Source organism: Panthera onca, chromosome B3 (assembly GCF_046562875.1).
Source record: "Panthera onca isolate mPanOnc1 chromosome B3, mPanOnc1 haplotype 2, whole genome shotgun sequence".
Lineage (NCBI taxonomy): Eukaryota > Metazoa > Chordata > Mammalia > Carnivora > Felidae > Panthera > Panthera onca.
This window is the reverse complement of record NC_138344.1, coordinates 68,869,663-68,897,383: the sequence shown is the minus strand read 5'-3', so window position 1 is coordinate 68,897,383 and position 27,721 is coordinate 68,869,663. Positions and strand designations below refer to the sequence as shown.

The 27,721-nt window shown below is 45.8% G+C and overlaps 1 protein-coding gene across 1 annotated transcript in view; it reads right to left on the bottom strand.

Annotated features, from left to right (window-relative positions):
* RYR3 (ryanodine receptor 3) overlaps nucleotides 1-27,721 on the bottom strand; it is a 524,410-nt gene that overhangs the window by 180,734 nt on the left and 315,955 nt on the right. The window contains exons 22-32 of the mRNA XM_081795893.1: nucleotides 25,985-26,088; nucleotides 25,635-25,718; nucleotides 23,796-23,955; nucleotides 22,282-22,429; nucleotides 21,206-21,411; nucleotides 20,455-20,629; nucleotides 12,165-12,373; nucleotides 10,090-10,265; nucleotides 8,752-8,788; nucleotides 6,877-7,040; nucleotides 3,648-3,813 (exon numbers count right to left, since the gene is read on the bottom strand). Of these exons, the coding sequence (XP_081652019.1) occupies nucleotides 3,648-3,813; nucleotides 6,877-7,040; nucleotides 8,752-8,788; nucleotides 10,090-10,265; nucleotides 12,165-12,373; nucleotides 20,455-20,629; nucleotides 21,206-21,411; nucleotides 22,282-22,429; nucleotides 23,796-23,955; nucleotides 25,635-25,718; nucleotides 25,985-26,088 (1,629 nt within the window). The remainder of the gene's footprint in view (nucleotides 1-3,647; nucleotides 3,814-6,876; nucleotides 7,041-8,751; nucleotides 8,789-10,089; nucleotides 10,266-12,164; nucleotides 12,374-20,454; nucleotides 20,630-21,205; nucleotides 21,412-22,281; nucleotides 22,430-23,795; nucleotides 23,956-25,634; nucleotides 25,719-25,984; nucleotides 26,089-27,721) is intronic.

Below are 27,721 nucleotides of genomic sequence, written 5' to 3'. Positions count from 1 at the left end.
CCTGGCGTTGGAGAAAGAAGCTACCATGGTGTAACAGAGCCTGTGAAAGGCTACATGACAGGAGATTTCAGGGGGGTTCATGGGACTGGGAGTGCCCCTGGATGCAGCCATCAAGAAAGGGACCCTGAAACCTACAAACACAAGCACCTAAATTCTGCCAACAAGGATAGGACATGCCTTGTCGGCATTGAAGATGGAAGAGGCCACATGAGAAGGAATATGGACACCTCTGGGAAGGAAGGGGAGGGAAGGAGAAAAGAAAGCAAAGAAGAACGGACCTCAGAACCTTGGCCTATAACCACAATGGATCCTGATGACAACCTGAATGAGCTTAGAGTGGATTCCTCCCACAGCCTCCAGACAGAGGCAGCTCAGCCCAGCTCATGCCTTGACTTTGGCCTTGTGAGAACCTGAGCAGAGAACCCAAACTTACAGAACTGGGAAATAATAAATGTATGTGGTTTTAAGCTATTAATTCTGCGGTCACTTGTTAAGAAGCAATTAAAAAACTGAAACAGTGGCTTCGCAGCCAAGTTGGTCGGTTTGATAACAAAAACTTAGCAAGCACTTACTAGGTGCCAGGTCCTATGTCAAGCACGGGGACAGCAACAGGCATGACAGATGGCCTCTGTCCTCTAGGAGGTGACATTCTGGATGGGGAGCTTCCATTTTTTTTTTAAATTTATTTTTGAGACAGAGAGAGACATAGCATGAGCAGGGGAGGGGCAGAGAGAGAGGAGACACAGAATCCGAAGCGGGCTCCAGGCTCTGAGCTGTCAGCACAGAGCCCGACGCAGGGCTCGAACCCACAGACCGTGAGATCATGATCTGAGCCGAAGTCGGACGCTTAACCGACTGAGCTACCCAGGCGCCCCAAGGGGAGCTTCCATTCTAATGTTAGGAGCAGTGAGCCCAGATTTGAGGCTGCCGTGGAGTGCCATGAACCTTTTTTCTATTTAAGGTATCTTTTATCTCTGGCTGATCTCTTTTATCCTTGCAATAATAGACATTTTATTTCTGATCACGTGTGAAGGTCAGGGCATAGGAACTGGCCTGAATTGAAAGCTAACCCCTCTCGTAAATCTGAGTCTTGTAGCTGACTCTGTTCTCAGAGCAGTGTGGCTGGGGTGGCAATAACCGAGTATCTCTTGAACATACATTTTATTTCTCATTTCTCCCATGATTACGTAAATTAAGTGCGGCAGAAAGAGATTTTCAAACTGCACAGCAGTATTTAATGGGGAGGTCTAGAAACATGGTCTGAGAGAATCCTCCTCTCATTATTTTGGTCACTGGCCCTTTCTGAATAGAAAGCCAGTATATAAATATTGCTGCCCTGTTCCTCTTGAGATAATTGAAAAATGAAAATGGCTATGGCTGCAGAATAATAATCATCCCACTGCCGGGAGACCAGATGCATGGCTGGACACGCTGGTGTCTTGTCTGGAATGAAAAAGGGGTTGGCCGGGTGTGAGACACCTGAGGGCTCCTGTGCTGAGCCCTGGCACCATCCCATTCACGACAACATGCCTCTGGGCGGGACGCAGGACTGGGGCCACTGAGCAGGGAAATCAGGATTCGTATGCACGGAGTGGAGGAAGGCATCTCAGGAAGTGGGTTGGTGCCAGCGCGCAGCTGGGAGAAGACAACGGACCAGCCCAAAGTGACCTAGGAACTACTGGGCAAGTCAGGATACCAACAGCCACGGCGTCCTGTTGTCTGTTGTGACATTTCCTCCTGCATTATGGGCTCTTCCCAGAGGCAGGCAAGTCACTGCTGCTGTGAAGGCCAGGGGCTGTTTATTTATTTATTTAGGGACCGCCGAAGCCCGACTAGCCTTCAGAGTTATTAGATGCTTTAGAGCTCTCTGCAGCTCAGGGAGGACCCTTCAGTCAAACTCATTTCAAAAGTTAATGGGAAAAAGCTAATGGATTCTGAAGGACGGCAGTAATGTATATAAGCATTTTCTCAGGGGGCTGGGGAGTGGGGAGTGGAATCATGAGAAAGCACTGGAAGAATAATAGGTTACTTTCTTCCTCAAAGCCTGGTTTTGCAAAGGCCTCTTGCTGGAAAGACAGGTCCCTCCGGCTGCCCAGCCAGGCTGTCGAGTGATGTTCTTACTTTTTCCCAGGAGGACAGGGAGGCACACAGACTGGCATGCATTGCAGGAGATGCAGAAGGGGAGGTGGCAGATCCCACCAAACCCAGAAAGGGTTTGGTCCATCCGTTCTTGGTCACCAAACAATTCAGACTTGGGGCTACTCCGTCTCTCCCCGCCAGATGCCATCTCTTCAAGCACAAGGCAGACAAATGGCTGCCAAGAGGCTTTCCAGCCTGGAGGCTATAACATGGGGCTGACTGTGGAATCTGGGGTTTTAGCCATTTACACAGTAGTGGGATGCTTTTCATCTGCTGTAGTTAGCTAAAGGTCCTTAAACACTGTGCATGTTACTGTTCTGGTCAGAAACCTTCAAAAGCTCCTCAATTCCTATCAATACCTCCCGGTTTTTCCAAATGAATTTCTCCCCAATAACCACAGAGGCCCATACTATGGTGGCCATTGTTCCTAAAACGTACCTTATGATTCCCTATCTCCATAAGGATATCTCCTGTGCCATTCTTTAAATCAAGGTTTCTCTGAAACGAATATTTCTCTGACCACTCTCAATGGAGAGAAGCTCTTCCTTCTCTGAACTCAGATGACACTCTGTCCACACATCTCTATTCTACCTTGGAGTATCAAATAGGTTTAACAGAGAAATTTAACGCCTGAACTTAGCCTTTTCCAGATATGCTTTGTAGAACTCCAGACTTCTAGAAAACTACTATGTATGTTAAAGTAAAACAAAACAAGCCAAAAATGCTTTTGGTTATGTAATATGAGAAATGCCTGGTTAGACAGGTTTCTTTCTGAAGTATTTTTTCAAGTTGTCCTGCACAAATGTTCATTGCCAATGTCAGAAGCAGGATATGATATGTGGCATTTCCCAAGCTTACCTGGCCATCAAGGATGAAGATCCTGCTTAAGAGAGATAGGGCTTCTTGTTAATGACAGGTAAATCTACTTGTGTGTAACTGAGGGTTTTCCCCATAGTTCTATCAGAGCTTACAGTCAATGAAGCAGAGAAACACATTACTCATATAAATGCAGTTTTAAAAGATCCTGTAAGGAATTCATAAGGAATGAGAATAGCCTTTTTGCAAAAGGAATACACCTTGGCAAACGAGTCTGTTTTTAGGAGTCTGTATTTTGAGCACAGAAGTTTCCTAAAGCAAGGAGTATCTCTGCTCCCCTTTCAGATTTTGCATCTTATAGAGCACAGGTAACATAAAAGTTGCACAAGAAATGTTCATGGAATAGATGAATACCCTTTTAGAGACCATCACCAAAGAAAATCCTTCTTAGCTTGTAGAAAGATGACCAGGACATCTGATCAACCAATAAAGAACAATACTTTCCCCTATTTTCCCCTCTGTAGAAAACCAAGCCATTTTGTTCTTGTTTCTTTCCCTCGATGGCTTGTGAACCACGTGGGCTCCTCAACCCCATCTGCTGTGGTCGGGATGCTGATGGAGAAGAACAAGGAGCAGAGCCACAAGCACGCAGGCTGGGGATGCTGCTGTCTTGGCCACAGAGCCACCCTTACCTGATAGCAGGTACCGAGCTCTCTCCCATTGGCTGAGAAAGACAACATGCCCATCGCCAGATCCACGAGGCAGCCGATCTCCAGGTCCACGTTGCTCCGGCTTGATCTTTGCGAAGTGGCCACAATATCCCCGCCCCAGACCATGTAGCAGTTGCTGCGTTTCACGCTGGAAACCAGAGAGAGAGGAAAAAGCACAGAATCTGGACTGGGGCAGTGTGCAATCAAGGCTCAGGAACGAAATGCCCCAGAAACCTTCCAAAGAAGTTTTCCAGTCAGCACCCAGCAATTTTTTTTTTCTTAAACACATTCATCCAGCTTCATCCTAATTTTCTCAGACATGACCACTCAATTTAAGGATGTGGCAACCTATCAGAATACTTTGGTCCAGAGAGCACGATGTTTTGGTAACTGTCTCCCGGCTCAATGTCAATTCACCTTTCTGAAATGGCTCATGGGGATGGTAGTATTCCCAACTCAGAGATCGGAGATGGGGGCACAGGGAAGGTGACCACCACGGAAAGATTTATACAGGGATTTGGTATAAGAGGCACAAACAAAACTCTGCAGTGTCAGTGAAAAAGGCTGTAACGCACTTGAAAACTCAGGCCCGCATTCCTTAGGATGGCAGACCCAGGCTTGCTTGCAAACTAGGTCACAAGTGGTCTGATGCCCAACTACGTCCTTGACCTACACAACCTGGCCCTACCCTGGAGTTCTTCTCCCTGAACTCTTCACCAACTACCAGCTTGGATGCCTTTCTTAGCTGGCTGTCTACCTACCCCCACCGTGTAGACTCCATCATAGGCATTTACATTCAAAAGCCAATAGTAATAACCAAAGAAAGGCACTAAGGCTCCAAAGCCTGATTCCTTAATTAAGAGATTTCAAATCCTGGGTAGGCTTTGGAGAAATTAGTGGCAGAGGTGATTCTCAGAGCCCGTCAACGTGGCTGTGGGCAAGAGACAGATGATTTGGTCTCCTTCTACTAAGCCCAGCCCTGATGTACAATGCCTGAGGAATCAGTTGTTTGAAGTACCATAAAGTGCTTTTTCTCAGGCTAAACAAGAGCATGACTCTCTACCTGTTGCTTTAATGCAGTCCCTTTAAACACCTAGGGTCAACCTGATTTGACCCTGGGAAGTTAAAGCTTTGATTAGAATTCTCCAAGGTTCTTTCCAGCTCTAGAAGTATATAATTTCCTCCCCTGAGACCAGAAATCCCCTTTGTCAACATACGCTCACCTCCTCTCCTACTCCCTCTCCTTTGGGGGACCAGTGGGGCCAGTTTCTCAGTGTGAATGACCCTCAGGCAGAGCCAGTGCAAACTGCCCTTTCCAACAAGTGACAGCCACAGCGAGATTTCCATACAGGTTAAACTTAAGCCATGCTATTACTGCCGTTCAGTGATTAGAGTCCCAAGTACATTGATGCCTACTGCAGAAGTCCATTGCTAACATACTGAAGTGGTGGGAACGTGAAGTGACATGCTTCGGTCATATTTTAAAGGGGCCAAATTTGAAATTCCTCAAAACATCAGACATTGTTCCTGTATTTACTTCTTATTGTGCAAGACAAAAAACTAAGAATTACTGAGCACCAACTATCTACTGGGTCTTGTTCCAGATGCTAACGAGTCACTTTTCAAAATAAATGTTGTCACTGAGGCTCAGATAAGTGAAGTCATCTGTCTGGTGTGGCACCATCAGCAAACTCGAGTAATAAACCCAGTTGGGATGGACACGTCAGCTTTTTGTTCTCCTGGCTCAAGAGCAAAGTCTTCTGACTTCAGTCAACTGCTTTCAAGTGCTTTCCTTACCAACCCAACAAGATATTGGATGCTGTTTGTAGCGTCTATTCTGGGTCTTGTAATGTATAAAGGACATTTAGTAATAGTAGTAATGTAATGTGTTTATTCAGTCCCTGGGTCAAGACATTGTTTTAGGCATTTTTCCAGTTATTTCCTCATTTAATCCTCCTATCACTCCATGAGACTGAAACTATTATCCTCATTTTATAGGTGAGGAAGTTGAGGCCCTGGAAGGCTAAATGGCCCAGGACGTCCTGGAACTCAGTTTAAAACCCAGGCAGTTTGCTTCCAGAGTCTGTGCTCTTAACCACCTACCCACAATGGTCCTGCACGATACAGTGATTATAAGTGACCTTTCTGGTCACCAGTGTTTGATGACCCGGTAGCATCTAAAGAACACTGCCTGCAAAATGTTCCTGACTTGGTAAGGATAAAGGTCAGCTTGAAAAACAACCTATTATATCTCTAAACATGTCTGTTTGGCAAAGACTCTATTAAGTCTCACTTGGGTGGAAGTAAGGCATGGTCTCCTGGGTCACCTCTGGGGCACTGCTGGCTGGAGATTCTTTCCCTGGTGGCAATCAACCCTCAACCCTCCTCTCCCCCCTCAATGGACCAGGGGGAAGGCCTGAGTGTACCTAAAACCTGCTTTCCCAAAAGATCTTTACGTTATTGTTCGTGAACTTGCTGTATCTCTTTTATGTTCTTTATGTTTTCAGACACTTCACATTCTTAGGATGAGGAGTTCTGAGTCTATCAGTTGCTATGTGATGTGGTGCATCTTTGTATTTCTTCTGAATTGACTTCTTTCAAGCACCCAGAGGTTTTTCTCTGTCTTGTTCTGATGTTGCCGAAATTGGGGCTTGCCCAGAACGCACAGAAGAGAAGTGTTTGAGAGGGGGCACAGACTTCCAGCTGTCCATTTGTATCTCCTACTCCTGGGTCATTTTTTTTTAAAGTTTATTCATTTATTTTGAGGGAATGAGAGAAAGCAAGCAGGCGAGCATGTGCGAGTGAGGGAAGGGCAGAGAGAGAGAGAGAAGAGAGAGGGGAGGGAGAGAATCCCAAGCAGGCTTTGCACTGTCAGCGCAGATCCCAACACGGGGCTTGAACTCACCAACTATGAAATTGTGACCCGAGCCAGAATCAAGAGTCGGACGCTTAACCGACTGAGCCATGCAGGTGCCTCCATGGGTCATGTTTGATACCGTGATGGAATTATCCTCCATTTTCACTAATACACTTCTGCCATAGTATTGCCTATTTAGTGAAGGATTTTAAGCCTGTGCTTCACTTTTCCTTTTTCATAGATACTGGGATGTTTCCTTCTTTTGGGGTGTTGGGTGGAAGGGAAAAGAAGACAGCTGCAGGGAGAGAGTGAGGAGCCTGGTGGCTGGCCCTGCCCACTTGGAAGCCCCCTTACCTTTCGTGGACCCGGCCTCTTTCATCCCCTAGAGTAACAGTCACTGTGCAGTTTTTACTCAGGTCAAACTTTTCGCTGTACAAGTGATAGTCCGGAGTGACCCATCCGACCCAGACGCAGGAGGGGTCCTGTCCAGCGAAGATGCGGATTGCATAGTAGCACTGCTGGGGAGAGACCACAGAGGGGAGTGAGTGGCCCCTGGTGGGGGGGCCAGACATGACAGAACAAATGCAGGAGCCCACGTGGCCCTCCTTCCTTAAAAGGCACACACCGCTCTAGAGCTGGACTGCACTACACTCCAGACTTACGACAGGCTAACTAGAGAATCTGCCTTCCCTATTTTTCCGTTTTGTGTGTGCTTTAGCATGGAGACAATCGAGCATTTAACCTATCAGGGGCAGCCGTTCAGAATGGCCAGCACAGAACCCTCACCCTCTCCTGGGCACTGCCCTTGCCCTCAGAAGAGAATAGTTGACAACTTCTGCTGCCCTTTCCACTTCCACAGGGACGTCCAAAGTATTTTTTGTGGTTGTTTTGAACGTCTTAAAAAAGATGCTGTAAAAGCAGCAGCTCACATGGTGGCCCAAGGCGCCCTGTGTGGCCATCAGGCTCAACGACAGGCAGTATTGAGAATTACAGCAGTTACTGGCTGGCATCGCTATCTGAAACACCATGCTATGACACTAGCTAAACCACGAGGTAAGTGACTGCTTCATCACGTGCCTTGTGAAATTGAGCACATTTATTCTTAATGAAGTTACTTTTATTTGGAGCCTGTTGTATTTTTTTTTTTTTTTTTTTTTTTTTTTGATTAGGAGACAAAAGGGTCAGCCGGTCAAACGGGGGCTTGAATCTCACCGCCAGCAGCTATTAACTGTGTGCCTTGGGCAAGCCATTTGTCCTCTATGTGTTTCAGAGTGCATAATATGGTCCCTCTTGTGGGGATGCCGTGGGAATTAAGCAGGAAGGTGACTCAATGCACACAGCGTAGTACCCTGCACTTCCCGTGACTTCCTGATGATAGTTAACCTACAAGCTTGTGGTTGCAGGATAAGTTTATAGAAGGGATGCCATGGGGGTGCCTGGGTGGCTTAGTCGGCTAAGCATCCGACTTTGGCTCAGGTCATGATCTCGCAGTTTGTGAGTTTGAGCCCCATGTTGGGATCTGTGCTGACAGCTCAGAGATTGGAGCCTGCTTCACGTTCTGTGTCTCCCTCTCTCTGCCTCTCCCCCACTCACATTCTGTCTCTCTCTCCCCCCAAAATAAACAAACATTAAAAAAAGTTTTTAGAAGAGGTGACATGCATTTCTTGCAAAGAAACGTTTTTTGTCAGGTGTTAAAGAAGGATGAGAGAAAGAAAGAAATTATCAAGTGTTGCTTTCTGACTACTGTCTAGCTATATAGAAAAGAGACCAACATCAGTTTCCATCATCTGGACCATTCCCTGCTCATACTTCTCACTTGATTGCTTTCAACATTATTGCTGGCACTGCTCAGAGACATGGGAGAGTTGATTCACAGAAGTTTACACACAAGAGCAAACAAGAGGATTAAATTAAGGAGCCCCCCCCCCCCCCATGTTCATTTCAATCAGAAAGGCAGTACTGGTCCCTGGTGGCAACTGGGCACAAGTACACCATGATGCCCAATTAGAGCTCCAGGTGGAGCTTCTCCTTTGTACTAAACAACTGTCTTTCTTTTCCCCATTTGAGAAATGTTGGAGTTGTGTTCTGGAAGCATCAAGATGGATATTAAAAGGCACAGTAATTGGCAATTAAGGAGGATCTCTAGACAGATCTTTGCTGTAAGGGGCATATTCCCAGGCACAACAAAGAATCGAATCATGAAAACCATAATTGAGAACATTTACTTACTGTTGTTGTATGAGAGAGTATTTCTTGCATCTGTTTCCTGGGGTGGGGGCAGGGGGAGGAGATAATCCATGTTTTAGTTATTCAGCTGTACAGAGAATTCCACAATTCGGACAGGCAATTAATCTACCTTTAATGATGAAGGCAAGGTTAGAAAACTATTTTCTATACACGAGTGATCCCAACTGGTCTTGGGACTTGTGCATTTGTAATCTGCTACCACAAGCCAGGACTGTGACTTGTTACTCTTGTCTCTCAGCCCAGATGGTAAGTGAGAGCTAGGGAGCGGTTGAAGAGACTGAAATAACATAGGCAGGGATACCTCTCAATACCTTGTCCTGTTCTTTCAAGCAGCTGTACTTGTTTAAAGCTGGGTAGATACTGAAACCCTAGAGGCAACCCAGACAAGACAGCTCTAGATAGGCAGACATACATCGATGATTAGAAACAGACATTAAAGGAAAGAAATACAGCAAGGAACATATATATTCCTTATCAGGAGGGAAGAAGTCTTAGTACTCCTAAGTCACATAGCTGCTGGGCTGGACACTGGCCACAGTTATACAAAGACAGTAGTATTTGCCTTGAGAAGCTTTTAATTTCACAAAGGCAACAATTGCACCCTCTTATGCACCTTCTATTCCAAAAACATAGGATTTGTAGGCTGCAAGGAGGCTAAGGACCCAGAGGGCTCAGCAAGAGTGCAAACTTTTCCCCTGGATGTGACCCTGTTTAGCTTGACTGGTCCTCTAATTATGCACTGCACAAACACACACATGCATACCTGACTGAAAGTGGAGAGAACCCTACCCACGTGTTCCAGTTGTACCCGGGTGAAATAGGGGACACCTGAGAGGCTCAGCTGGTTAAGTGGCCAACTCTTGATTTCAGCTCAGGTTATGATTCTATGGCTGTGCGATCGAACCTCACATTGGGCTCCACACTGACCATGGAGCCTGCTTGGAATTCTCTCTCCCTCTCTCTCCTGCCCCTCCTCTCTCACTCTCTTGCAAAAATAAATAAGTAAACATTAAAAAAAAAAAAAGAGGGCGCCTGGGTGGCTCAGTCGGTTAAGTACCCAATTTTGGCTCAGGTCGTGATCTCATGGTTCGTGAGTTTGAGCCCCGTATAGGGCTCTGTGCTGACAGCTCAGAGCCTGGAGCCTACTTCAGATTCTATGTCTACCTCTCTTGGCCCCTCCCCTGTTCATGCCCTGTCTCTGTCTCCTTCAAAAATAAACATTAAAAAAAAAAAAAAGAAAGAGAAGAAACAGAAAAATGGAAAGCCAACTTTACAGCACACACGATGAGCACCTCTGAGAGTGGGAGGCCTTGCCCTCACCTTTTCTGGAATGCGTCACTGTCCAAGCAGGGGCTGTGGCTGAAGGAGGAGTGGCATTCGACGGGCATGCTCAGGCGTAGGTAGATCATGTTGGCATTGCTATTCTGTGTGCCGAATGTCTTGTGGGTCACCTTGAGGCATGGAGGGCTGTCCATAGTGCCATCTATCCTCACAACCTGGAAACACCATGGGTCCTTACCTGACACACCTGATGGCCCGACCTTGACCTTGTCCCTCCTTCCTTCATTGATATTTCATATGTCATGGCTTTCTGTGAACTATAAAAGTTGTCACCAGTGATAACCAAACCTTATTCTCACTGTTCCTCGGATCCTGCTCCATACAAAATAACAGATCTGCCTCTGGCTAGAGAAATTAAAGATTTAAAAACACGCTCATTGGGTTTTCTGCAAGATCAAGGGTGGCGAACAGGTATAACAGAGGTGGTGGTATCTGAATGATGCAGCATGGCATCTGCTGGGGATGACCTTTCAGGTCAGGGGGTAAGTAGCTCAAGAAGAAGATGCTTCCAAAGATTTCCTTTGTCAGTGGGCAAGTGGCTATTTAAGGAAAAAGCAGAAAGCCCAAAGCTTGACAAGACACATCACAGCTCCCTTGGAGGGGTTGTCTCCCACCCTGTGCATTTCTCAGCCCTGCCCTAATCACAGCCTAAGGGTTGAAGTGCCTGTAAATACTGGGGAAATTCCCAGGGTGCCTGGATGGCTGAGTCAGTTAAGCATCTGACTTCAGCCTAGGTCATGATTTTGCAATTTCTGAGTTTGAGCCCCACGTCGGGCTCTGTGCTAACAGCTTGGAGCATGGAGCCTGCTTCAGATTCTGTGTCTCCCTCTCTCTGCTCTTTCCCTCCTCATGCTCTGTCTCTCAAAAATAAATAAATGTTAAAAACATTTTTTAAGTGACAATAATAATTAAAAAAATACTGGGGAAATTCCCAGCACTGGGGCACAGCATCTCAAGGGGTGGGGTTGGAGGAGGAATGATCAAAACTGGGTTTTTTAAAATGTGTGATGGGGGTGCAGAGGAAATAAACTAAGAAATAATAAAAATAACAACAACAACAACAACAACAACAATAACAATAACAATAATAGTAATAATATTTTTCTTATGGTCTAAGCATTCTAGAGAATAGTTCCTATCCTGGGGTGAGTGTGCTTACATATTTTCGTGTGGTTTGTAGATGGTTCTAATAGGGTCTCTAGACTCCATCCGTTTGTCAAACAGGTTCATTAGTTCCAAAAGTTTATGAGCCAGCTTTCTAAGGTGCTGATCATCAGGTAAGAGTCAGAGAAATCAAAGTCTCTGCTATTTAAGACTATGGGGACAAGTAGAGGACTAAGTGTTGGTGCCTGTTGGGTTTGCATTGGAAGGTCAGTTAGGAGAACTTACCGCCAGGTGGAAGCAAGCCACTGCATCTTGCCTCAATGGAGCTGATCTATCTGACTTTGCATCAGCCCCCTCACCCATCTCCTCACCCCCCATGAAAAAACCACTGTGGGCACAGGCAAACGGAGCCACGTAGATGTTCACCCAGCACCTTCATCAGGCTTCTTACAACCTCTGGCTCTTCCCTACTCCCTCCTACAAGATGGGGGCATCGTAATCAACTACTACATGTCGGTCTGAAATGCTGGAAGCAGAAACTATCTGGGTCTAAAAGACATTACATTAGGAGCAAGAATTCTGTCTAGGACATATCATCTCGAGTATCAGTAACAAACGCTCTCAGGAAAACAACAATTAAGGTCTTTGGATACTGTATGGATATTGCCACAGCAATGCAGGAACATCTGGAGGATACACAGTAGCCCAAAGGCTTGGGGACTGATCTGCAAGGATGGACGTGCGAGGTGGGCGCCATTTGTAAGGTGCCACTGGGCTGCCCCGGTGAAGGTGGCCACGATTACAGCCCTGAGCGCCAGCCGAGGAGGTGGCTGGGAGGCTGCCAGGGCATGGACTTAGGTAAGCAGCTGCCTGTTGACACAAGCATTAGCAGGAGCTTAGGGCCTTGGCCCACCTGCCCTGCCGGGGCCAGCCACAACGTGTAACATTACCTCTATGTGCGGATGATCCTTTGGCACGTTGACAAATGTCGGGAGGCGCTTGCTGAACCACATCGCCACGTCTCGGTTCATGTTGACAGCAAAAGGCTCAAAGCCCTCTTGGAGGCCGCACATGGTATAAAACTTGAAGGTACTGGCATCCATCCCAAGATTCATGCGGCCGATCTGAGACAGTCCCAGAGAGCAGATGGGCACGAAGCCTGCAGAATGGCGGGGGAGAGCCTGCTTCAGCCCACGGGACCAGCCCGGAAGCTGTGAGGGAGTCAGACCCTGGCTTCTTCAACAGCTCTGAGTCCCAGTAGGAAACAAGGGACACCATCCTTGGTCTTTCTTCCTGGCACACAGACTCCAACAACAGGAGGTCACACGGAGTCTGTGGCTGCTGCTGGTGTATGGGGAAGATACCTGAATTTGGTTCAAAATTATTTGGGTGGGGGGAACCATCATTCAGCCTAGATTATTCTTTTTTTTTTTTAAACTTTTTTTTTTAATGTTTATTATTTGAGAGAGAGAGAGAGACAGAGTCAGAGAGCAAGCAGGGGAGGGGCAGAGAGAGAGGGAGACAGAATTGGAAGCAGGCTCCAGGCTCTGAGCTTCTAGCAAAGAGCCAGACACAGGGCTGGAACCCACAGACTGCAAAATCATGACCTGAGCTGAAGTCGGCCGCTTAACCGACTGAGCCACACAGCCTTAAGATTATTCTTAAGGTGTTAATAAATATCAGCTGGAAAAGTAAAACCAGTAAGAGGATAAGTAAAATTCTTTACCTATGCTTTAGTTAAAAGTGAGATTAGGCCATGGGAAATTTTAAACACTGCCCCAAACAAAACAACACGAGAAGCCTCAAGAAGTACTTAGTACCCAGGGGTGCGTGGGTGGCTCTGTTGGTCGAGCGTCTGACTTGGGCTCAGGTCATAAGCTCGCAGTTCATGGGTTCGAGCCCTGCATTGGGCTCTGCTCAGAGCCTGGAGCCTGCTTCAGATGCTGTGTCTCCCTCTCTCTCTGCCCCTCCCTGCTCATATGCTGTCTCTCTCTTTCTCTCAGAAAAATAAAAACATTAAAAAAAAATTTTTTTTAAAGGACTTGGTGCAAATAGCCTAACGTCTCAGTGCCTTCCAGTGAAACGAGGAGTCTAACAGTTCTTCCCGTTTTGAGTCTGAGAAGTTTTACATGCTAACAAGGACTCTGTTGGTTTACAAAATACTATTTACAAACTGCCATACCCCCAGCCTGCTGTTGTGGCCCCCACCCGAGCAGGAGGTGACACTTCTAGCAGGAGCCATGGGAAGTTCCTTCCTCCCCTCCTATGGCTACTGTCTCTTTCCAAGTCACTCCTGCATCCCATCATGTTAAAAAACTGCCATGCAGAATATTCCAAAGCAGAGGTTCAAACTGTTTGCTGTTCTTGTTTGTGGGCTATTTATAAATCATAATTGTGGACCAACAAATCAGCAGGGCTGGGAAAGCACTAATTATCCCTAGAGCACTCGGCAAGGGAGGAAGGGCTCTGAGGCCGGTGGCTAACACAGGGACTGGAGCCCCCACAAAGAAAACTGATGTCACTCCTAAGACAGGAGTGTTTATTTCAGGGGAAATTTAAAGGCCAACTTTGGGAGAATTTACATTCCACAATAAGAGGTTTTGTCCATAGACATCAAGGACAAAATTCACTCCTCGAGTCCATGCTTATGTATCATTACCTAAGTCACAAAGTGTCTACGTAGACGAGCCACATACATGAAAAGTGAATCCTGCACAAGCTAAGAAACTACGAACTCATTTAGGACACTATTTGATACCATCTAATATCATTTCAAATAAAAGAGCTTTAACATAATGCTAGCAGAATAAGGGTGATGTTTATACAGAAAGCCTCTGCTCCAACACACGGAGGACTGAGAATACACCAGTGGCCAGGCCCCTAGGAAGGTAGATGGGCAGGTCAGATAAGCACCCACTCATGCAACCTCCAGAACAGGTTCTATGCTTCTGGCATTTTTGCGACAGGAAACCATCTCCTTTCTGCAGACGGGGATGTCTATAATTAAGGAACCCTTGGAAATCTGATTCCAGTGTGGAATGAGCATTGCTTATTAGCAACATTTCTTGGGTCCCCACTGAGACAGAGGGCTCTGGTTTGCACTATGAGAAGATGTAAAGGAAGGAAACTATCCTGATCCCAAGGTGCGTATACAAACAGGACAAAACTGGACTAGAGAGCAGTGAATGTTCTGCTGTAAAACACCGCTGCTCCCATGACCGCACTTTGGTTTCTGCTAAAACGGGTAACATAACCCAGAAAACCATCACTGTAGCGGTCTTGGAGCCATGATCATGAAGCAGCACAGCCCTGAGGTAAGCAGAGAAAGGGCATCTCAAGAAAACCTGTCTTCTCTACTGACTTGAGTGGTGGAACATACGAGCAGTAGTCACACAAGCCTAAGTGGGAAGAAGCGGGGCTGAGTGAGTACTTCGGAATAACTCAAGTCACAGGAGTAACTTCCTAGTCACAGACCCACTGGCAACGGGAGATACATGCAGAAGGAAAACAGGTAATGTTTGCATGAGGCCTTTTTTTCTGTGGGGCTTGGGCTTCTCCCCATTCCTAAGCTACCAGCAAAGCAGACAGCACTTTACTGAGGACAGAACTGGAGACTTGAGGAGCTAATGGACATGACCAAGGTCATGAGAAGGGCAAGTGACAAAATGGGACAAGATCCCACACACTCTGACTCATAGGTCAGCTGCCAGTCAGTGTGCAAGAGAAGGGGGGGGGGGGGAATGTTCCAAGGGATGAGTGCCCCAGCTTTAAATAGCAGCCATATCCCAGGGCAGAGTCCCATCCCTCCAGGGCAACAGCCCTCTACACAGGGTCCAGCTAAACAGAGCACAAGAGAAGGCATGGCCACAGTGGTCATGGATGTCACAGCAGTGGGGGAAAGACTGTTGGGCACCTTCATGGGACCAAGTGGGCATAGCCACGACAGCTCTGCAACACAGCAGAAAAGAAGCTAAGTCCAAGGTTTGGGTCAGAAAACAGAAAACCGAGAAAGGACCAAGAGCAAAGATAAATCCTCATAAGGTGCCAGCACTTTCTCCAGGGGAAGAATACTTGATATATTCAGCTGATAACTGAACCCAGTGAATCAGTTCCCTCCACCTGGCTGAGAGGCTCTAGCTGATGATCTTTCCATTCCTGAAAAGTCCTTTTCATGAGGCATTAAAATGTCATGTAACTTTCTAATTCTGCCTGGTAGATAACGGTGGGGGGCGGGGGGACGATGATAAACCACAACAGCTAATGTTTATCAAATACTTTCTAGGTGTTGGGCACTGGGCCTAGCGCTCTGCTGATTCGGCTCACTGTTATGCCCATTTTGCAGAACAGGAAACCGAGGCTTAGCAAACTGGGTAACTTGCTCGAGGTCTGTCACCTGGTAAGCATGCAGAGCCAGCATGTGAAAAAAGCTGCCAGAGAAGCGGTCCAGAGCAAGTAACTGGGACTGAGGCCAGGATGCCTGGCTTGCTAATTCTTATCTATAGTAACTTGCTTTGTGACTTTTTCTTTACTTTTCCTAAGTGTTAATTAGTTGAGCAGTTTGCCTCTAAATAAAGCAACTGCAGACCCACAACCACCAACCACTGTAGGCTCCTTACACGAAAAGGGCTACCTCTCAAGCGGCCACATGGCTTCCTGGAGTAAATCTGGATAACAAGGTCCATTTGGTAAGGCCACATGGCATTCGAGTGATCAATGACTCTCACAAACAAGGGTTTGTACTTTGCACACAACTCGGTTAACCCCTAGCTTCAAATGAGACTGGAGAAGTAAGTGGACAGAAAAATAAAGGGGAAAAGAAATGCCCCTCCACATATGCAGCATCATAGATGCAATGTGGTAACGTTTTTGAAAAGGTCGGAGGAGAAGACTTGCACATAGCCTTATCTTGAACCAGGATATGCATGGAGTTCTTGTTCCAGGAGAGGAATGCCAGAACACAGACATTTACATCCTGCCGAGGACTCCAGGTTCCAGTAAGTTTTGTATCATGAGGCCTCCTGACTAGTTCTGTGATTAAAAAGAGGGAGAGCCAGGGGGCCATCTTTCAATTATTCAGGACCCTGGAAAGAAACTGGTTGGTTCCCTAGAAAATCTAAACCATGGCCCCGGTGTCAATCCATTTTAAAGCTGTGGAAAGACACGAGAGCAGCTCACTAACAGTAAAGGAAAAACGAGATTGTGGAAAGAGCTGGAGATGAGTGCCCAGGCCCCTCCTGGGTGTTTCTGAGAGTCTCACCACAGTAGCATGTGTTTTACCCATTTGTTTTCATTTCTTGTTAAGCCTCCTGAAGATGGAGTCCAAGGACAGCCCGGAGGTAGTCACGAGACTTGCAGCAAATGCTGCACGTTCCCTGCTCCAACCACTTTCAGAACCATAGCACCCATCTGGAGAGAGAATGGCAGGGGCCCCTTGGCACCAATGTGGCTTGCATGTGGATGGCAGTGATGCCTCCCGCAGGTAGGTTTCATCAGCCACCTACGGAAAGAGCTGCCAGCAGAGCTGGGGAATCTGTTAAATCCTGATGGGCCAATGGCAGAAACAGCCTGGGAGGCTGTCCCTGCAGACACCGAAGCTCTAATGGAGCAGTTTGTCCCTCAGGGGAGTGCCTGGCAGAAAGGGAGCACAGGGGACTGGCAGTAAAGCCTCATTCAGACGCCACATTCTGAGGTCTAACAGGACGCTCAGACTTGTATTTTCTTCTCCTCTAAATGGAATAAAAGAGAAGACTGATCGCAACGGTTTCACCAGGGAAGCTTCTGAGCTTTCAGATGCTATTAGGTGACAATGCTGAAAGCTGTAATGGTCCAAGGCAGGGATCAGAGTAGGGAACAATGATGAGGACAATTCTAATGAGGCAGATAAGAGTATATCAACTCTTAGGATGCAGAAGAGGACAGAGGTAACAATTTATAAATAAGCCAGAGGAAAACAGCCATGAATTAGAATGCTTGTCCCCACTCTTTCGCCAAAGGACTGGAAACTTCCCACCAGCACAACTCTCACTTCAGGAAAGGCCTGAATCAAGGCTGGGATGCTGGTGACCAGAATAGAAGCCTATAGGGGGTTTTGCTTTATGGAGGGATACTGTGTACAAAATGCTTTGTTTTCAACAGATGCTTTTCCTAACAGCTCCAGGCAAGAATCGCTGCCTCTTTCCCCCTTATGCAGAGAGCAGAGAGATGCTTTAAGGGCTATTCTAGGCCTCTGGACTATTATTATCAAAGAATGGCATGGCGACTTCCTTTCAACTGTCCTTCTTCAGACTCCTGAGCCATCACAGAAGTGAAAGAGCCTTCCAATTAACCTTGTCTCTGTGTTATTAAAGTGCAATACAATATTACAGCATAATATGTGAATATGTACAATTCTATTATAAAATAGCTCGCTAATAATAGACTTTGTTATTCTGAAGGTCAGATCATGTCCCTGTACACAAAGGGTCCAGGAGGCATTTTTTTTCAATACAACACAGATGATCTCTAAAAGCAAAATTACCCTCAAACATCCCTCTTCTTTACAGTATTCCTCTGCTGAAAGCCTCCAACAGCTCCCATGCCCCAGAGAGTGAAGTCCAAGGGTGCTTGGCCCAGATTAGACAGCACAAATTTCTTGAATGTAAATACCAAGTCTTGGTATTTGAGACTGTCCTCTGTACCTTCTCTATCTTTCCAGTTTCGTCTTTTATAAATTCCAGACACAAATCTTCCAAACTCTCCCACCCTTTCCTGAAGTTTCCTGATCCCACACTATTACTCACACTACTCATACACTAGTATTATTACTGCAGTTATATTCCCAGAGGGGAACACCCTGGCTCCTTTGAGGTGGGCATCTGTCATATTCTTTATTTAACATCCAGTTTTAATACTGCATTTATGGAATTGCCATCTGTATTAGTCGTTTGCCATTTCTAACCTACTGCCTTGAATTATTATCTTTTCAGAGTTATGTGTTATTTATTGTTACAACTAGAAAATGAGCCCCTTATGGGGCGCCTGGGTGGCTCGGTCAGTTAAGCGTCCAACTTCGGCTCAGGTCATGATCTCACGGTCCGTGGGTTCGAGCCCCGCGTCGGACTCTGTGCTGACAGCTCAGAGCCTGGAGCCTGTTTCAGATTCTGTGTCTCCCTCTCTCTGTGACCCTCCCCGTTCATGCTCTGTCTCTGTCTCAAAAATAAATAAACGTTAAAAAAAAAAATTAAAAAAAAAAAAAAAAAAAGAAAATGAGCCCCTTAACACTGCTATGGCTTGTATTTTTATATATTTTGGACCACTGCTTTTCATGCTTTCATTTGTATGCAAACCCCTGGGGTCTGTTGCCACCAGTTTCTGGTCCACTAGGTCTGGTATGGGGCTTGAGATCCTGCATATCTAACAAGTGGGCCACACTTTGAGTGGCAAGGCTTTGAACTTCACGTCTAACTGCACAACACACAAGATTCTTATCCCTTCCTTATGTGGAGCCAAAGCCTCATAGGTAAGTCAACTCCCCTAGTTCATACACAGTAGAGCCAGGACAAGTTTCCTCCTCCTTGGACTCTTTCTACCTTAGGGAGCTACTTTCCTAGGGGATGAGTCTCAATCTTCTAGTTCTTCCTTTTCCTCCTGGCCTCAAGAAGAGAGCACTGCATGTAGTGGGTACCAGGCAGGTATCTGTTTTCTAAGAACCATGTCAGAAGGCGGATCTTGTACGCTGCCCTCAGGTCCACGTCCCCATTTCCTCTGCTTTGCCTCTGAACCAGCACAGAAACATTTCTTTCTGCTGGTGACCTCTTTCCCAAATGTCTCCAAAACCACGAATCTTTAAGGCCTTGATTTTAAACCTTTTTGGCAGGCATTAAAATGTGACCCCACCTGGCTTTAGTCATCCTGTCTTTCTAGGAAAATACACTCAATTGCAAGCTTTCTGTTTCCCTAAATACGTGGCTCTTAGAAAAATCTTTGAAGTTCTCTTAGAGTACAGTTATGTACAGAAAAGAGGTGTCCATAAAAATCATCAAAGTGACTTATAGAAACTCTGTTAGTAGAGAATTGTTTAAAAAAAACTCTTAGCAGAGATTGTTAAAAACTCTGCAAGTAGAGAATATTTATTTATTATATATATACAGTGACACATATTTCTGCTGCTCTCACCTATGTAGTTCTATCCTTTTTAGCTTTCTTGGTGAAAAAGGTTTCTTTTTGTATAGTGTTGGAAATTTAGAGCCAGCCGGAGCCCTCATCATTTAGAGAGAGGGAGATGAAGTTTAAGTCCACCCAAGATGTCCTAAGTGGAGAGCAGTAGAGACAGGAGGAGAATGGCCTCCCACCTTCTCGACTACTCCGCCTCATCCCCATCTGTCATGAAGATGGCAGTGACACAGCGTCAAGCATAGGGATGTACGTACAGCGGGCACTAAGTCACTGCTGGAGAGTTTATATCCAGGAAGGATGTTGGAACTTCTTACCGTCTATTTGTCTGGTATAGACGAAGGCAGCGAAGCCCAGAGACGTCAAGCCGAGACTCTCTGGGAGCCACAGCTTGTTAGGAGCGAGTCAGCTGACTCAGAGTCCAGTGCTCCTTCTCCTATATGCAGCCAACGTTTGCATATAACGTAGTGAAACAGACAGGAAGTAAGCGCCAATTGCTCCTTCATGTAGCTGGAAGCGCCGTTCTGACTGACGTCTATTCAGGGCCTTTAATAAGTGCAACTGTGCTTGGGTTTCAGAGCATGTTTTAATTTCAAAATAAATTATATTTCATTCCAGGGAACAGCTACGCCCAACTTTTGTGTTTCAATGGTTCTCATCAAAGCATCAAGTTCAATTACACAAACATGCAGACTGACATTTCAAATCAGAATGAAAGGACAATTCTTTAATTCACTGTGTTTTCTATTCTGCCAGGGACATGAGTCCACACGCAATTAGCATTTCGTTTGTAATGCTGGGAAACTTTAACATGCCATGCCGCAGGACAGGGAATCACAGGAGAGCTTCTTAGTTAATCTGGAAGTTCAGAACTGACATTTATACCAACTATTGCCATGCTCTTGACTCTTCAAAAATGACAGTAAATGGGTTAGTCTTCACCACCAGGGTTTTAAATATGTAAAGGATGGCCTACCCTAAATAAGGAGGCAGATGAGCTCACCCAGCTCTCCCTGGATTTTCCCTGAACTCATGGAGCTGGAACGGGGGGGGGGGGGGGGGGGGGGGCGGGGGGGATGGTAGACTTACCATTCTCAATCTCATAATCAGCAAAGGCAAGTTCAGAGCCTTTGTTGGTAATCAGCAGCTCCCCATTCAGTGTGAAGATCATTGAAGCATCATCAAGGTTAATCATACATCCAACCACATCTCCTGGCTGCCACGTACGTCCAAAATACCCACTGCCTTGATGCCAACGCTGGCCCTAGGAAATAAGACTCCAGAGCTTAGAGAACTGGAGGTCCTAAAAGCTCCCATGCAGCTAAAGAAATGCCTCCATGAGGAATTTCTCCTAACTGGTACCTGGTCTCTACAAAGTACTCACCTCTCTACCAGGGACAACTCACAGGGAGGAATGATCTGTCTTACAAATAAATGAAACTGAGTTACATAGGCTCATCAGAAAAGGTAGCCACAGTCTCCCAACACCCAATCAGCTATGACAGCAAACAGAACTCTCTCAAGGACAAAGTGGTAAGATTTCCTCACATACTCGCTGCGGTGTGTTCTGGGAACCTCCTTCAGAATGGAGGCAATGGGCTCAAGTTCAAGGGCAGGTATGGAAGTTACAGAAAGGACTTGGGTGTATAGTCTTCCCCTATACCAGAGCAAAAAGCAAAGTGACGATCACTAGGTAATGATCACTCAATGACCTAAATTAGCCAGTGACGGTGGTGACTCACTTGGAAGCCAGAGATTCAGACACTCAGAACTTCCAATTGCTAAGGAAATGTTTGGAGAAGAAAAACTCTGGGGACATGTGGACACGACCCAGACTCACCCTGCTGCCTTCAAACACAAAGGCTTGATCATCGGCTCCCAGCTCAACGTCGGGCCGACAGCCCGGCCTGGCCCAGCCAACGCGCATGTCTCCTCCGGTCACCACCTCAAACTCAAAATACCACTTTCCAGATCTCACTGCGTAAGACCGCTCTACCCGGAAAAATCGAATTTTATCTATGCTGACTTTCTCCACAGCTGGGTCAGCTATTGTGAGAAGGAAAGGAGCAGAGGGGACAGGAAGTAAAGAGAGAACACAGGCCTTTAATAATTAGGTAGCATTCCTTACAAGAATTGCACAACAACAAAGACTGACAGACCTCCTGCTACCCAATATGGCATTTTGTTCATAATACAATCATCACCATGATCATCATATCCTAATCAGAATACAAGGTACATTCACTGAGTGACTACTTTCTGGTAGATCCTTTAGAAACGATATCCAGCAACAATTCTATGAGGTCAGTTAATACGGTCTTCATTCCACAGATGAAAAACTGAGGCTTAGAAAGGTTTACTTGTTCAAAGTCACAGAGCCAATAAACAGAGGAAAGTAAGGATATGAACCCAGGTCTGTCTTACTCCAAACCCATCCTCTTCATTACTTATAATAGTGACCTAATTTGCCTCTAGTCCCTCATTGGGTTTGGGATGCCAATGACATGTTCATCAGTTGTGGGCTGGTGATTTTAATGAGTTGTAGAAGTCAATTTAGAGATGAGATGACCTGGCCCAAAAGTAAGCTGAGAGTCACATGTTTGGTAAATAAGAGAAATAAAGATTTCTCGGTTTTGTGACTAAATACCCCCCAAAGCTCAGCCATGCTGGAGGATCGCTTATTCCCTCTGGGACTGGGTCACAGAAGTGCTCACCATACAAACTCATCACACAGTTTAAACATGGTTCTTTCTCCTTCCTCCTCCCCTCTCTTGTTAAAATACACCATTCTGTTTAGTGCTCTTTGGTACCAATATCATTTCTAAGAGTACATGTTAGACTTGTTCAAAGTCAGCATTTCTGCAGAAGTAACATTTCAGTTGTCTGGGACCAGAATGAACAATCTCAACTCGTTACCTAGTTCTTGGTCTGACGGCTCAATGTTATAGCCATAACCAACAAATGTGCGAACAGCTTCACGAAGGCTGTCCCTATTGGACTTCTTCGTACGCTCATCCAGTAATGCGTACGGCACCAGCCGGGGATTTCTTTTGTTCTTCAAATCCTACATGAAGCCAGACAAAAGAGGTTCTGAGAAAATACATTTCGTCTTTACCAAGAGCTTGTCCACCTTATATGTTCTGAGCCACCATCCCGGCTTCCTCATATCCATCCACCAGCCCTTCCCCCAGCACCTTGATATTTAGCAATATACTCATTTACTACTTCTCTTCAGGATTAAATGAATATAAATGGCAAGTTTCTGCTATTAAAAACACATTTTAATAATGCCAGCCTGTGAATAAAGTGAAGTATCCTGAAATTGGTTAGAAACCTCTACTCCCAAGGCAAGGCAGGTGGGGATTCACCTAGTTATTTTCCTGTCGAAGATCATGCCGTGATTCAAACCATTAGAGTCTCCTCACAACAGTCTCTTAACAGAGAAACAAGATAGATAAACACCTATGTTCACAGAGAAGCATCAGAAAAGGTGGCAGTGCCACAGTGGGTCCATTTCATTATAGAAGGCACACATTTGTATTGGAGACCTCCTCAGTTCCTTAGGGAGTACTAAGAACACAACGGCCAATGACTGCAGTGATAAGTCATCATCAACAAATATGCCTGCCATGCTGTTTTGAGTCTCCCTTACCCCATTCTGCCATGGTTTCCATAGTTGTTGTCTTCTTGGCTTCCAGACATGTGCAGAGTTGGAGACTCAGGCATAAATAAACAAGTGTACATACAACCACCCCTGACCTTCCCTGATGGTACCCTGGATATTTAAGGAAATGAAAGAACACTAAAGGAGAGTTGGTTTGTCTCTAAACTCCATCTAATTCCTTGCCAGGCCCTGGTTCTGGGGCTGTCTCCTGTGCAAGCCAAGGACTCTGCCCACGAATTGTGGGCAGAGGCTAAGGTAAGGGGCATAGGCTTCTTGGCAGGCTGGTTTGCCCCTCTCCTGAGCTGGGCTCCCCTCCGTTTCACTTTCAGTGGTAGATGCCTGGGACTGACCCAGAAACACTTCTGAGCTGTAATGCTGAATTGTGGAAAGCTTACCTTGGCCTTGGAGAGTGGCATAAAAGCTCAGCTCTCCACAATGCCAACAAAAAAGATAGGGAATGAGGCAAGATGCAGCCAGTGGGCACACACACAGGGAACATGATCGCAAGTGAGCCAGATTAACAAAGGAAAGGTAAGCCTATTCATTTCTACAAAATTGGAATTATGCCTGGAGTTAATGTCAGTGTGACCATTACAAATCCCATCCAGTCCCATGATTCTATAAATAACGAATGCACTGAGGCATGACGGACAGAGTGCAAGGGCAACTTCCATCTTCCAATCTAATACCCACCAACGCAAAATGGCATTTTGATGGATGATCACATCCCCTAGTTTTTCCAGCAGGCTTACTTAGTACTTCTCACCTGTTGGATGCCATAGGTCCATCCTTGTTTTATTCTGTCTTTGGCCCAAACATTATGTGCATTTTCTGCAAGCTTATCCACCAAAATTTCTTGAGGAGGTAATAGCTTCACATCAGACAAATCCAAAGGGGCTGGCTTGTAGCCATTGGACATCATATAGCTATAAGTAAACAAAACAAAACATATACTTCTATACATACATACACATGTGTGTATATTCCAGATCTTAGACCCATACCAGATTTTAGACCAGCAACACATGGTAAGAATGCCATGAAAATAAGGCTACAGTCTCAGGTTCTACCCTTTGGTAGAATGAATTGTCCAGCTCTATTCCAAGTCCTTAGATGAAGCCCCTAATCCACCACCCTTTTTGCCAATGCACGTCACAGATGACACAAACTGCTGGGCAAAGTGGATCGTCAGTGCAAACCCAGCCTTATTTCTAAGAAAGCTACAAATGAGGGGCTACAAATGCCTGACAAATGAGGGGCACATTGAGTGTGCCGTGGTGTTACCGACAGCTCCTCCAACTCACTTCCAAAACAGAAAGGGTTACAACTAGATTGGCAAGGACAGGACCTTGAGCCAAATGGTTTCTTATAAATTAGTAGAGAATGATCATTCCATCTTAGAAAGCTAAACCTTTACTTTGGGAATTAAACAAAAAATCAGGACATCAGACAATGTGAGAGCTTGAGGTGACCTTCATGGTTTGCTCTTTGGTCCAGGAGCCACAGCCTCAATGGTCTGTAATTTGGTAGATAATGTGAAGATGGGAAAAAGTGGAGTATGAGGCCCGGTAGATGTGTGGCATGAATGGAGAGGACCAGGGTACACGACGGAGTGACTCTCAAGGAGAACAGCTGATCATAGCCACGTAGGAACGGGAGTCTGGAGGTGCTGAAGGCCCCAGGGACACCGAATGCCCAGATCAAAGCCAGAACCTGAATGTGATGACTTATAGACCAGGAACTCCCTCTACACAGTAACTGCTGAGCAGTGTGAGAGGCACGGTCTGCTACAGGCATTAAATACTGCCCCTCATCTACCTTCTTGGGATGCCCGATCTTGGGCAGAGTCAACATGTGCTGGCTGTTGAGCACTGACCCCAGCAGTCTGGTCGGCAGGCTCTGCACCTGGAGTTGCCTCTGAGAGGGAGGCTTGGCAGCTTGGGAGTTTCACAGGGAAGACGGGGAAGAGAAGCATTCGATTAAAGCTGGCATTGCCTTGGCTCCTAAGTAACTGGGACACCTGTGTGTGAATGCACACGCACTCAAGGCTGGTGCACGTGAGGGTGAGCAAGCAGTTGAGCGCGAGAATGTGCCATGAGCGCGTATCTGAATGTGTGAGAACATGTGACTCTCCAGGAATGTATGGGTGAGAGAGAGCATAGGACATAGACAGATTTAGGGGCCGAGTTAAATCTTGGCAGAGACAACCGTTTCCACAAAGGAATTATCAGGCTGGCCCCATGCCAGAGGAGTGAGTCTTTTCTGTGGCTACCAACCATTTTTGAGCTCCTGTGCCAACTGCTATTCTTACAGACCAAAGGCTGGGTAACCTTCTGAGTGTCGCACCTCCCGGCTTAGAAGTAACAATAGTAGCGTAGGTCCCAGGTGAAGGAGCAAAAAGCGGGAAAGCTTGGAAACACTCATATTTCAGCAGACTTCTGTCTGGGTTTACAGTACAGTCGAAGTAACTGGGAGAACCGTGCCCTGCCAGTGCAGGCATGGATCTGGGGCCATCACCTGCCTTTGCCCACGGGCCTCCCATCCTCCCAGCTAAAAAATTCAGACTGAAGCATGAAAGTTTTCGATCATTAAAAAAATCACTTACTTTTTGGGCAACTTGACTTTCTTGAGATCCTCCCCAGCAGCTGGATTAACATGAGCAATGTGGCACCCCAGGGCCAGAAGGGTTCTGTGATGTAGCAGAGGGAGAGGAGAAGGGTCAACTTGCTAAAAGACAGCAAGAACCCTAACCTGCATCTGAGGTGATCAACAACCATGGTGTATGTGTTATTTACTATGCTAAGTCCTTCAGTGGCATGAAGAATCACCATCTCCACTCATTTATCAGAATGCGTCATGTTTTCAAGGCAAGAGACATACCTTTACAGTGTAGTTATAAGGCATTAAATCACCCACTCACTGTTTAGTCCACATTCAATTCGATTCAGCACTCACTTTAAGGTTTCCGTTGACATTTGTAGGTTATAATTCTTCTCAGTTTCAGGCAGCTTTGAAAACTCCACAAGACAGGGGTGTTGTCTTTTATTGTCATCCCGTGTCTAGGTGACAACATAAGAAAAACATAATTTAAGTTTTGACAACAGGCGCTGCCCCGGAAAACAGAAAAGGACACACTTTGAAACATGGCCCAGGCAATCCATATAGGGCAAGACAAACACAGTTATTTGCTGATAGGCAAATAGACCATCTCTCTCTCTAGCAAATGACACACATCGTCCCCAAGTTGCCAGCGGCTTGTGCCCTGTGGATTGTTTCTACTCAAGTGTCTGTGTTCAGAACATACTCTCATAGAGAAACAATTTTACACATGGTAGCCATGTTCCTGCCTACCCCAAATTCATGGAACCATAATGCTGCTGCAGGACAGCATTCTTTATAAGGGACTACACAATCTGTCCAGGAGACACCACTGTCCCAACAGAAATATAAAGTCAGCCACAAATGTGAACCACATTTATAATTTCAAGTTGTCTAGCAGCCACATGAAAAGAGCAAAAATAAACAGGTGAAATTAATCCTAATGATATATTTTAGGAGCACCTACATGGCTCAATCAGTTAAATATCTGACCCTTGATTTTGGCTCAGGTCATGATCTCATGGGGTTGTGAGTTCGAGCCTGCATTGGGCTCTTGCTGACAGCGCAGAGCCTGCTTGGGATTCTCTCTCTCCCTCTCTCTCTTCCCCTCACCTGCTAATGTGCACTTTCTCTCTCTCAAACAAACTTAGAAAAATATTTAACCCATGATAAAAAATATTACCATTTTAGCAAGCCATCAGTATAAGAAATCATTTCTGAGACAGTTTATAGGAGTTTCTCACAGCAAGTCTTCAAAATCCAGTGTATTTTATAACTACAACACATTTCAATTCAGACCAGTTGCATTTCAAGTGCTCAGTAGGCATTTGTGGCTCACGACTATAGTATTGGATAGAACAGATCCAGACATTAACTAATTAAGTCATCCAACAAACATTTGTCAAGTGTCTGCTATGTGGTAGGCACTGAGCTAGACATTAGGAGTTCAGTGGTGAGCCAGGATAGCCCCAGGCCCATGAAGAATACAGTCTAACGGAGTAGAGAATAGTAATAAAATAACCATAATAATAAATGTAATATTGCAGCTGTGAGTAGTTCTCTAAAGGAGAGGTCTGTGGTGTTATAAAAGCACACAGCAGAGACGTAGTCATCTAGAAGGAGACTATTTTACGGTAGCTATATCGATACCAGTCAGTGTTAGAGTGCAGGGACCCTTTCAGTAACTAAGCTGGAATGTTCATAATTTGAGGGTGTCAGGGTCATAGGCAGCTTCAGAACTCACCTATCCTTATGCCTTCAGACATGACCTTACACAAATCACCCAACACAAAGTCAGTTTACATCCTCTTTGAAAAATGCTTCCTAGCACAAGAGATTCTGTAACCTGAGTGCCTATTAATCTTAGTGATATGTCTGAAAACAGTATTAAACAAATTCTTATTCAAAACAATGAATCAGCCTCTTTTCGCCCCCCCCCCCCCCCCCCCGATGAAGAGAGGACAGCTTTTTTCTGAAGAGGAAAAGGGGATGTGAGGGTTCTAAAGGAGGTACCTGACAGTGCCTGATATCCCCCGAATGAAGGAAGCCATTTTCAAGTAAGAAGGGAAGTGAACCCCCAGTTCTGTCTTCTCA